This window comes from Nansenia antarctica, assembly GCF_963989245.1.
Source record: "Nansenia antarctica genome assembly, chromosome: 6".
Taxonomy (NCBI): Eukaryota; Metazoa; Chordata; class Actinopteri; order Argentiniformes; family Microstomatidae; genus Nansenia; species Nansenia antarctica.
This window is the reverse complement of record NC_137676.1, coordinates 29,609,773-29,622,894: the sequence shown is the minus strand read 5'-3', so window position 1 is coordinate 29,622,894 and position 13,122 is coordinate 29,609,773. Positions and strand designations below refer to the sequence as shown.

The following is a 13,122-nucleotide window of genomic DNA, read 5'->3' as shown; positions in this document are numbered from 1 at the left end:
TATTTCAGAAACCAAATAGAGGACGTAGAGCACGAAAAGCGGGCCACGATATCTGTTGAGTAAAGATATGTAGTTCCTGCCTTGACCATTTTATTGGTTGCCTCACTCAACTGTCCTGTGCAAATCTCACCCCAATTTCTTCTTAATTTGATGGCCTATTCTTTGTGATGGACATAGAAAATAAGTAGGTTTGACCGCCACTGTATTTAAAGATGTGTAGAGATACTGTACGTTGAAATGTGCTTGGTGTCAGTGCATCATATCCACAAGAAAATTACTGGTTTAAAACTGTGCAACCATTGGAAATACGATATACACACCAGGGTTGATGTCACAAACATTCATGAGAACATTTATAAAGCATAAATAACTGAGCAAGTGTTAAGCAAAAACAATGTAAACTAATATTTGTTATATTTGTTATTCATATTTTATAGAAATTCATTCTCATTCAAAGCAATGTCCATGGAGCCATATTCATCTGGTGATTTCTTGTCACTGTAATGTCAGCATGTTATATTTTCTAGCTTTAGGGGGCAGCTGTGGCGCAGGAGGTAGAGGCTAATGATCGCACGGTCGGCAGATCTGCGGTTCGAACCCCGTCTGGCCACATGTCGAGGTGTCCTTGGGCAAGACACTGAACCCCAAAATTGCTCCCAATGAGCGGGCCGGCGCCTTGCATGGTCACACACCGCCATTGGTGTGTGAACGTGTGTGTGTGAACGGGTGAATGAGAGGCTGTTGTAAAGTGCTTTGGAATAAGGTGCTATATAAGTGCAGTCCATTTACGTTTAAAGTTGAGCGTCAGTAACTACATGTAAGTTACTGTAAGACATGGATGGTGTGGGTTTTCTTTCTGTTGATCATATCTGAACTATTCCCATTCCCCATTCCACATGATAGTGCATTTAGTATTAGTAAAACACACACACACACACACACACACGTGAACAGGGTAGAGTGGTCCTGTAGCTTAGCAACAAGCTGCTGTAATTACCGTGACAGAAATACATTAGTATGCCTGCGCTGAAACAATGGACCAGAGCCACCGTCTCTCTCCTGTTGGACTGTTGTATACTCTAATCATCACCTGTGCATTCCCCTCATCCTTCCGGATGCTTCCTTCAATACAAATGAGGATGGCAGTGTGGTCAATACAGATAGAAGCCCCTCACACACACACACACACACACACACACGCACACGCACAGTACTGAGCCATCTCACATATATCTCTAGGTGCCATTGTGCGACGCAGCCTCTTTTGTAAATGCCTGGTCAGTGGTCCCCATTATGACTGCACCAATGATGGCTCAACAAGCAGACAGATGCCTTCTCAACCTTACCTCACATCACGTGATTCCTTTTCTCTACCCCCGAACGCTCCCTTCCACCTCTCTCTGCAAACTGTCTCCTCCGCGCACACACACACACACACACACACACACACACACACACACACACACACACACACAGACACACACGCACACACACACATACATACATACACAAGCATGTGCATATACACAGAAGGAACACCCCCCCCCCTTTCACACACATAGAAAAAGGACGTAAGGTGTTGTAACCTAGCAACAAGCAAGGTAATTACTGTGACAGAGTGTTTGCTGGCATGCCATGTAGCGTGTGGAGAAAACAGCTGATCTGATTCGTGCTGAGTGGGAAGGAAGGAGAAGATGTTTCCACAGCATGCTACAGCAGATGTCTATGTGAGCCCCTGTTTCACTCATAGGAGGAACAGTCGATTGATTTTGCGGGACAAATGATTTGTGTAATGGGTAATGACATTTTACAGGCCTGTAAGGAAGAAATGGGAAAGTCTTTATTCACTATTTTGCACTTTGGTAAAAGAATAAGGAGATGTATGGAATTTCAAGGGCTTGTGTTATGTTTCAGGGGTTGGAGGGGTGTTGTGCAATTGCTGGTGATGGTGTTGTCAACTCGTTTCACATTGTATTTACACATAATACTGTTCAAGCAGAAGGCTGAGATGGCATGAACAGGCAGTGTTTACATTTTGCATGTCCTTGCCTCATTATTATTCTGCTGTAGTTACTCTTATCTGATGCAAGTCCTATGTAATGTGATATGTAGCCTGAATTTATTATTTATTATTTATCAGCTAGATTAAAGAAAGCTTTTGAAAATACAACATGACGTTTTACAGTTCAGCTAGTAGCGCCTGCAAAATGCTTGCACTGTATATTCAGTGCTGGAAGCCCATCCGAATGTGTAATACTTCCTCCTGTTACTTCCTGTTCACAGGGGCTGTGACGACGAGCAGAGGAGGAAGTGAGGTGATAGTACCACAGGAAACACAGGGGAGCACGATGGGGCGATGCGGACTGAAACGCTCCGGTTCCACGTGAGCTTGAAAGGAGAGGCAACCACGAGGACGAACGAAGGGGCAGCTGGAGGAGGAGGTGGAGAGGGAGGAGGAGGAGGAGGAGGAAGAGTGGCTTTGGGGAGAAAAGAGGGCGTGCCACAGGAGAAGGAGGAGGAGGAGCCAACGGCATGGCCAACGGCAACGAGAGCAGTGACGGGCCCACCGGGCCCCTGGCGGCGGTGGTGGCCACCACGGGAGGGATGGTGGCCGGGGGTCCCTCCTCCGCCGTGTCCACCTACATCAAACTGGTCCTACTGGGGCTGATCATCTTCGTCAGCCTGGTGGGTAACCTGGTGGTCTCCCTTCTGGTCCTGAGGGACCGCGCCCTGCACAAGGCTCCCTATTACTTCCTGCTGGACCTGTGCCTGGCCGACACCGTCCGCTCGGCTGTGTGCTTCCCCTTCGTGCTGGTGTCCATCAAGAACGGCTCGGCCTGGACCTACAGCGTGCTCAGCTGCAAGGTGGTGGCCTTCATGGCCGTGCTCTTCTGCTTCCACGCCGCCTTCATGCTCTTCTGCATCAGCGTGACGCGCTACATGGCCATCGCGCACCACCGCTTCTACTCCAAGCGCATGACCTTCTGGACGTGCGTGGCAGTGGTGTGCATGGTGTGGACCCTGTCGGTGGCCATGGCCTTCCCGCCCGTGTTCGACGTGGGCACCTACAAGTTCATCCGCGAGGAGGACCAGTGTATCTTCGAGCACCGCTACTTCAAGGCCAACGACACGCTGGGCTTCATGCTGATGCTGGCCGTGCTGATCCTGGCCACGCACGTGGTCTACATGAAGCTTCTCCTCTTCGAGTACAAGCACCGCAAGATGAAGCCCGTCCAGATGGTGCCGGCCATCAGCCAGAATTGGACCTTCCACGGGCCCGGCGCCACCGGCCAGGCGGCGGCCAACTGGATCGCAGGCTTCGGCCGTGGCCCCATGCCGCCCACCCTGCTGGGCATCCGGCAGAACTTGCACAACCAGAACCGGCGACTGCTGGGCATGGAGGAGTTCAAGGCCGAGAAGCAGCTGGGCAGGATGTTCTATGTGATCACCCTGTTGTTCCTGGTGCTCTGGTCGCCCTACATAGTGGCCTGCTATTGGCGGGTGTTCGTCAAGGCGTGCACGATACCGCACCGGTACCTCTCCACTACAGTGTGGATGAGCTTCGCCCAGGCCGGGGTAAACCCCATCGTCTGCTTCTTCCTCAACAAGGACCTGAAGAAGGGTCTGCTGGCTCACCTCCCGGCCTACTGTAGGACTAAACCTCATCTGCCCCGAGAGCCTTACTGTGTCATGTGAAGAGAACCAGAGAGAGAGAGAGGGTGTGGTATGGTATGAGGTAGAGGTGGAGTTAGGGACTAAATGGGAGGCATGTTTGAGTTGTTGTGGCCTTTGATTCAGTGCAAGATGCTTGGGGGGGGTGTGAGGGGTGATGTACAAGGGTGAGAAAGTTGAGTTGTGATGAGTTTTGGATTCTCCTGGTCCAAAGGAGAGTTGGGGGCTTTCGAGCTTGTATGAGGTGTTCTAAATTCTTAACAAATCTGATTGGGGGAGTGTTACACACAGCAGAGGCATGCTAGTGCTGTGGTGTGGAAACCAATATAACTATTATCTTAATGACTCCAAATGTTGTTGGTCTAAAAGTATTTTAGGGTTAATGGTCCAGGTTCTATTTCATCACTGTATTATGAAACCAAAAACAACTCTTGCTATTAGATACAGTATTATTTGAGATTGGATGAAGTCAAGTGCTAACTGCCATAGTCACTCAAGTGAGGTTCTTCAAATATATTTATGTAATAATACATAATACATTTGTGTTGCGATCTGAAAACAAATGTGCATCATTTCGGAGGGGTGAAAACGATCTTCTCCACATAGAAAGAAAAGGAGAATGAACCGAAAACTAAAGAATCAATCTCAGTGCATGTATGTATTCTTACTTTTAATGTGAAACAAATATGAGATTGATAAAACTATTGAAAATAGAATTCAAAGCAGTTTGTAAATGGGGGGAGGCTATGTAAAGTGTAGGTCTGTAGGAGTTTCTAGGGCCTGCTATTGTGAAAGAGATTGAAGTGAGGCTGACACATGGTTTCTGTAGGTTGAGGGATAGAACTGGATGTGTTGCTCACACCCTCCATCTGTTTTAGTGTCAGATGGTCCTGTGAAGATGTTCTGAATGGCCAAGGAAGGTGTATAACCTCTGCTTCTTACATCTGCTTGAATCAAAGGCATCAGTAACACAGTAAAACTGAGGGAAATTATGAGTTTTATAGCATTTTCAGGCACTCTGTTACTGTGAGTGGCTTTATTTAGTTTGTTTCCTTGATTAGTTATTGTGTTTATTTATTTGTTCATCTTGATATATCTCAAAATGCTCCATAGGCCGACAGTCATTGTTATGCATTGCACAACTATGACCCTTAAAAGATAATTTGGAGGGTTTGATGAAGTTGGAAGTCAAAGCTGACAAAGAAGCTGTCATTTGGAAGGTAGCATGGAGAGTGTGTGTTATTCCATTCTAATTGGGTTAACACTTCAGATGAGGCAACTCTGGGATGTGGAAAAAACTTGCATTTAACAAAAGCTGCCATTTAGAATATTTCCATCCGTGTTATCTAGAGTACTGACCAGAAAGAGCCAGCACTGAGCAGAGGAATTCTGAAATATTGTGCAGACAGTTGCTAAATGCATGTTTAGATTAAAAAGTTGTGATTAAAAGTTGTGATTAGAAATGCTGTGTGGCTTCCATAATGGCAGCTTTTTCTGATCATGGTTTAGTTTTTATTTTAAGTGGGACATTTTTAACTCCAGAGCAACGTTTTAGAGTATCTAAGTATTATAAAAATTAAATAAAGACAGACATGTCCGTGTGCAGAATCCAGATCTCAGCAAAGTTCTGTGCAGGTTTGTTATTTTCCTCCCGCAAAGTTTCAGGAAGTGAAATAGCAAAAAGACTGGACTTTATAGTGATACATCTTTTTAGGTTTCATATAGTAGTGAACCTCAGAGACAGAAATGGGTTAATGACCACTTGTCAACTGAACTGACTTGTATTTCCTTTCTGCAAGATAGGTCCCAAAATGGTGGAATGAAACATTCACATAGCCACTATAAGCAACAAAATGACAGGTGGTGAGATGTTGTTGTTTGGACTGATAAACCACAGCTACTGTAAATTGTATTTGGAGCAAGTATGCATAAGTCCAGTTGTTACATCTACCTGATGAAACATTTAAAACATATTGTTGGAGTGTGCAAATTACCCATTTGATCTATTTTGATTGAAATGTTGCTTGACTCTATACTTTACACTTCATTTATACTGATGGAGCTATGTTACAATACGTTGTAGACCTGCATATGCAGAAAACACATCCCCACATTTACAATCGATAATGGAAAATTTGGTTTTTGCAAATGTATTTCAGTATGATAGAATTTTTAAATTGAATTCGAGGTTATATGATGGCTTATGGACTAGTTATTGTTGCTTTGAATGCGCATACCACAATTAATGGAAATAATCCCCCCAAAAAGTGTATTATTATAGTACTCCGTTAGTATTAGGCCCACCCATCTACACACTCCCACGATTCATTGCTCTGCCTATGTTGGTGCAGAGATTGTTGCAATGTTTGCAGACACACCTAAAGGAGATTTACCCAAAGGAGATTTACCTAAAGGAGACTTGAAAATACCAAAGTTGTCATTGCTAACGTCTTTGCCCATTTTGTGTGTGTGTGTATGTGTGTGTGTGTGTGTGTGTGTGTGTGTGTGTGTGTTTTTTGCGGGAGGAAAATCGGGCTGATTGTCTTTTAAGGAGTTTGGAGATGTTAATAAAGTTCCTAAAAAATAAAATACCAGAATGTTTAGATCATCAGAGAGAATCTTTGATGAGTAAGTTGATGATATTTTCATCTCACATGGAGGTATTGGAGGGTTGGGTGGGCTGAGGGAGGGGGCACCTTTTGCCATTCATATTTTTGCACACATATTGAGGAATTGATGATCCGTGAATTGTTTTTTCTTAACATCATTTTGACTTGAAACAGAATTCTAACAAAGTAGAGGCCAGGACACAGAGATTGTAATATCTATAAGTGAATGTTTCAAAGAGGTCTGGAAATATGTTACCCGACTGTGGGGGATAATTATGGTTTTTGGTTTTCTAATTGCTCCACTCTTCTCTGCTGTTGCAAAACAATAACAATTACAAAAAATAACAATAACAGCAAGCATCAGAGAATTTAATTGTTAATCCTAATATCAGCGTTATGGCCTTACTCCGTAAAAAAATAGAAAAAGGTTTGGTATAACCATTGCAAGAAAGAGTTGACAGCTGTATGCCTCTATGTGTTGAAGTAATAAACATCAAAGGGATTATTCAAACCAATGGGGAAACACAACACTGTGTAATTATTTACTTCTGGAGGACTCATATCTCTCCCCCTTGCAACCTTAAAAACTCCAGTCAACAACTTTTAATGAAGATTGTAATTATGAAAAAAAAAAAACATTTGCCAAATTGTAACACCGGAATGTACAATTTTGTGCAAAGGACTGAAGAAACTTTAATCCAAAAACTGACAACTAATGGAATTAATGAAAGCCCTTCCTGGATTATTGTGGATTTCTTTGATAATTATTTTGTTGTTGTTTTTTTCTCTTATCAGGGGAGGGGGGAGGGGGGGGGGAGGACCACTGTGGTGTTGTGTATTGATGGAAACAATGATTGAAAAAAAGAAGTGGGAAGATTTGGGGTTGGTGGTGGGGAGGGAAGGAGGGAGACGGGAAGTGATGTTTTTGATAAGCAGAAATGCCTGACAGTGCTTTTTTAGTTGCTTCAGGCACACTATCTTTTGTAAATTAACTGTGACCTCTGTACTATTTAATGTGTATTATATGGACAATGGACTAACTTCGAATTGAGGGGGATGGGGGTTCCTGATCATCATATTTTTTACCATGCATGTGTGTGTGAGTGTTTATGTACGTAAGTATGAGTGTGCGTATGTGTAGAGGATGGCTAGAGGGATGAAAGAACATCTGGGGAAAAGGAATGGCCAGAAACACGTTGCATTTTGAAAATATGTCACTCCTGCAAATGCTTATTCAGTATTTTTCCTCCTCTGCCTGTTCCTCAGAGAACTGAATGTGCTAAAAACCAACAAGGTTCATTCAAAACATTGAGATGAGGACACAGTGCGTCTTAACTCATTCAACTTAAGAGCCTCTCGAGATATAACGTTTTATACATATCCAGTTCCTCTCAATTGGACTAGAGAGCCTACAATATCCATTGGGGTTTTGTTCTTGCTTACATGTATGGAAATATGAAGTTTTAAATCAGTTTGAGATGATGGCTCTGTGTGAGCGCTTCTATTCACACAGCTACTATGGTTATTGCACTCTTATTATTTTCCAATTGTGTCAGTGATTGTCAAAAATAAAGTACAGAATTCTAGAAACGATTGAAGTTAATTGTAATTGAACAAGGGAATTGTGTCAGATAAAACAATGTTATATACAGTATGATCTTGGTTTGGGGTCTAATAAAAAAAAAATTCATGTTAGTTATATAACTAACATTCCAACTATGTGTGCTTCTTATATCTGCCTCTTGTGAGCAGTAATTTGGCTTTGTGAAAGCCCATTGTAGTCAAAGCCAATTTGACATCTGAATGTGGAACAGTATTTGATGATTCCTCATCTAAGCTCTCAGATTGTGGTACTACATGCACATTTGTGCTCGGGATTTGAAAGAAGCACTGTCACTGGAAATGTCCAGTTTATCTGATGTATTCTGATACAATATAATACAGTCTTCATAGTCAATTAAACACAAAGTCCATGAAAACAATCAACATCTTTGAATAGTGGTACTAACTCAGTCCCCAAACTGAAATGCATATTTGACTGATTTTACGCTTTAAACTGAACCCTGAAAAGTTCACAGAGCAACATGCAGCTGAATATCAAACATACATATGAGAGGTTTGAAGGATACCTATGTAAATGTCTTTGGACCCCAAAATATCATGGAAGAAAGTCTAGATGGTGTGGATTCCATTTTTTTTTCTGTATTATTAAAAAACAAATACTGGTTGAGCTGTTAAGCTGTTAAGCATGTCTCTGGCCATTTATGATTTTTGTTGTTGGTTTTTGTAATGAAAAATAAATTTCCTTTGAAACTACTAAGAGATTGCATGAGTAAATGTAACCATTTTTACAGGTCGGATGTGCAGTTAGCAACTAAGAATGACAGGGTGGGAGTGGGACTCATTTTCAGCTCTGGAGTTTCATGCCTCAGACCGGCCCACTTTAGTTCACAACCGATTACAGTATATTAAAATCATGTAATTACAACCTTGGTATTTTAGTCTGTAATAGCGGACTCACTGCTCACTCTACAGTCTTCTCTACATTTACAGGATGCTATGTCATGGGTTTGCTTCATTGTTCCCACACTGGTACAAGAGCTCATCTGTGCCTTCTACTGTGATAGCAGCAATCCCTTGCTGGACACCACTAGGGTGAGCAGGTCCCAACAAACAAAATGTGGGACAAGGAGTATGTTTGTATGGGACAATGTGGGACACCCTCTCAACAGGCCCGGACTGAACTTTAGGTGCCCCTGGTAGCATCCGCCCCCCCCCTGGCCGTGTTGAGAGCTATGTCTATCCAATTTTTTAAATATATATGCATTTCCATTCTGTTTCCTATTCTGTTTGGTTTATTCAGTAGCATCCAATAATAGACTATGCAGATAAAAACTTAACAAATATATATTTTATTTGAATGTGAACCTCACAATAAAGTATCTGTATGGAGCAGAAAGTGAAGTGCAGTGCAGTATCAATTTAGTATATTAATAAAGAAAAGTAGCATGACAGTGTTAGGCCTGTAGATGATTGAGTATGTAGGCTAGATAGCTAACTTGCCTCCCATTTGCAACACAAATGCATTGACATAGCTGTCAAGGCTAACGCGCACACACTAGAGGAAAACATAAAACACAACTCTGCACTCATTCAGACAATGACAGTGATAACAGCTGGTCAAAGGATAAACCAATTGCCCAAGTCATTTTTCAGTGTTTTACATAGCCTGAAACTACAGATTGTAAGCTTTGGTCACCCTAGTGGTGTCCAGCAAGGGATTGCTGCTATCACAGTAGAAGGCACAGGTGAGCTGTTGAAGACGACACGAGTATTTGAAAGTTGGTGCACCTCAGACAGAGACAGGGAGAAAAATCACTCTGCCACAGCAACAAACGCTGTTAACAGCTAGCGGCTAACAGTGGTACATCGCTACGAACGTCTAACTACGTTTTTATAACATCACACAACATGCTGAGAGAACATGAACATGCTAAAAACACATAAATAGATGAACACACAGTCCTTGATTTTGAACACGTCCTAAAACAAAAGTATGTTTACAAGTCCTTCAGGTACATCAGAAGCTCACTGACCATGAGTGCTGCCAGACTATATATGGACGCATCAATTATGTCGCACCTCACATATTGTTTGACAAGCTGGGGCCATACATACAGCACTTCCCTAAAGCCATTAGCCACCCTATACAAGCGGACCCTTAAGGTCATGGACCAGAAGCCCAACAGCACACACTACTGTACCATCTTAGACAAATGTAAATACCTTAGCTGGGAAGACACCATCAAATACAAAAACATCTGTCTCATCCATAAAATTCGGCATAACAAAGCTCCTCCCCCGCTTAACTCTTTCATAAACCAGCGTGACCACAGCTTACGGCCCACCAGAAGCACCTCTCGTGGCGACCTTATAGTTCCATTCAGGAAAAGCACCTTCAATAAGCAATCCTTCTCATTGATAGCAATAGAAAACTGGAACTCACTACCCAACCAACTCAAAGACATACATACTTACTCCACCTTCACAACACACATGAAAGCCTGGCTGACACAGAACTATACTTGTCCTCATTAATCCCTCTCTGTGCTGCCTCCCCATAATGCCTTTTTTTGTATGTTTTGTTTTGTTTAATGTATTGCTGTTTGTAAGTGCTTAATGTTGTGTGGCCTGTAATTGTCCTGTGGCTTCTATGTGCTTGAAATGTCGCTGCCCCCATAAGTGTGTATGTGGTGTTTGTTGTAGCCCCTTCAATCACCTCAGCTTGCTTACGTGTTTTTTTTGTCAAGTGTGATGTTGGGGTACCTTGTCTCAGAATATACCTTGTTCTTAGAATATTTAAATGTTTTATTTTAACTAATGACGTTACTTTTCAGGATGCCATGTTGCAACTGCCCGGGGTCTTCAGCTGAAAATTATCCGACTAGGCTAACGCTGCCTTTTTTACTGTATTTTATATGGTTCATGTATTTGGATTGTCCTCGATATAATAAACTAATAAACTAAACTAAACTAAGTAAAGTGGTCCGGTAGCCTACGGCAAACGAGAACAGTGAATCCAATCCACAAATTAGAAGTATTTAGTGATCGTTAAACTGTTGTTTATTATATCGAGTGGATACTTTAAAACTTCAAGTTGGTGTTATGAAACTAGATATTGTTGACACAATAAGCTTCACTTTACGAGCCCTTTGAGTCAGCGGGTGGTTTGCACATTCAGCCAACTCCCTATAGCCACGTGGGGCCGTTGCCATGGGAACATGAATGCTGTTTCCTGATAGGCTGACCTTCCATAGAATCGGGACATTCTGCTGCAACTGAATATGTCGGCGCTTTGTTGCGGCGCTTAGATGGACACTGGCCCCGTGGTCGCGCAAAGCGTGACATCTGGTCACCCTATTTATATGGCACCGGCCCAACCGCCCAGAACGGTATCAGTACTGGCTTTTCCTTTAGCAACGTTGATGGAATACCCCCCAGAATCCACAACCTGTATTGAAACCTTTTTTTCTTACTAAATGTTAGCCACCTCTAAAAAACAAACCAAAAAACTATGGAATTGATAGGGGCAGCTTGTCCAACTTTTAAACTGCACAAACACATTTCACTTTGTTTGATGTAAATTGGGAGTTATTTGGCCACAAATGCGAAACTTGGTCAAGCATTGTGTTTTGGAAGAGGTGGCTGAAGTCATCTGAAGTTAGTAGCAACTATTTAAACAAATCTGAACCATGGAACATTAGTTTCTCCTTGCCCATGACTAATTTCAGGTAAATTAACCAGCTGACCATACTGAACTAATCCTTTAACTGTTATCTGAGTGGGGTGCGTCTTGGTTAATTAAGAGAAATAAAGTACCGTTAGCTACAAAGCTTTTGGGACATTTCAAGGATGTGACAATAACTGACTGTTGAACTCTTTTGACTGACAGCCCGTAGTTGAAATGCCCTGTCAAGTAACTTAACTAGGTCACCCAGTCTCCAGAAATTCACTCAGTCACAGATTAGCCCAACACTTATCCTTAATCTGCCAAGACAGGCACCCTGTAGTGCAGAAGAGAAACTCATGTTCACCTACCGTATGTATTAACATAAGGCCATCTGTCCTTAGTCTGCTTAACTTTAGGTGTCAGTGAAACTTTGAAGAACGTGTCATGCTTCACTGCACATTTGATTTCAACTGATGCCATCCCAAAAGCTAGCGATGAAAGACAAAAAAACATATGCACATTCATATTTTTCTCTTGATTGATAATTGATATTTCATGGGTATTTTATAATGCCAGTTGCTGATATCCTAAGGTTTGACTAAATAGATAGAAAATGTCATCTTCCCACATTTGATTATGAGCTTGTTCTGTTATCAGACCAGAAAAAAAATTCTGAGGTAGATGTTCACATGATCATTTGTTGATCAGAAACAGAAAACAACACTGCAAGTCATCCACACCACACATCATCATCAACACCAAGTTCCCCCACATGGTTGTTTGATCAAGACACCTGCAATCTGTCTGTCCCGTTTCCTTAGCCTCCTGTGTTTCTGTTGCCTGGTGCTTATCGACTCTGATCCCCCAGAAATCCACCCAATCCAATAATGGGGCCTCTCCAGGCAGACACCCAGGCCAGCTCTCCACGGGTCCCCGGTTGTACTGGGCATCGATGCAGAGGGGAGGAAGGGAGGGGGCAGGCTGCCTCACTGGAGGATTCAGGTTACTGGGATTGAACGATAGCTCACAAGGAACAGCTCAAAATGAATTACTCTGTAAGGCGCCATGCCGTGGAGGGTGAGGAGGAGGTGGGGGAGGAAACGAGGCAGTCCTGTGCCATCCTGCCCTGTGCCAAGGCTACACTACACCTCCTACTCTCCCAGATTAAATCACGAGGCCACAGCCAGCGATGCTCTTGGCTCAAGGATATGTACTGTAACGTGCTCTTTTTAGTCATGGCTGTACATGCAAGCAGCAGAAATTAAGCGGGGCTGGCTGTGGCCTAGTGATTTCATCTTGGAGAGTGGGAGGTGAGAGCAGGAAGAGCAGAGGGGACAAGGACAGAGGGAGGAGTGTGTCTGTGTGTAAATATAAGGTCTGTGGGCTGATCCTTGTGAAGGAGACGGAGAGTGCTCGTAACGGACAGGCTAATGCTCTTAGGGAGGTACTGCGACCTTGTTGGTAGAAAAGAATGACTCAAATGTCTAGACAAAATATATCTGTGGAGCAATTGATGTCACTTATTTATTTTAAAGATTTTGCAAATACAATAGTTAGTAGTACAGTACAGTTAGTAGTACAGTACAGTTAATGTCTGGGGATGTATACATC

The 13,122-nt window shown here is 42.8% G+C and overlaps 1 protein-coding gene across 1 annotated transcript; it reads left to right on the top strand.

Annotated features, from left to right (window-relative positions):
• Nucleotides 1-2,520: 2,520 nt before the first annotated feature.
• gpr173 (G protein-coupled receptor 173) lies at nucleotides 2,521-3,696 on the top strand (the record flags this gene model as incomplete). The annotated part of the gene is made up of 1 exon (XM_080533317.1): nucleotides 2,521-3,696. Exon 1 carries the CDS (start codon nucleotides 2,533-2,535, stop codon nucleotides 3,694-3,696), a length of 1,164 nt encoding a protein of 387 aa, XP_080389443.1. The 5' UTR covers nucleotides 2,521-2,532.
• Nucleotides 3,697-13,122: the final 9,426 nt, after the last annotated feature.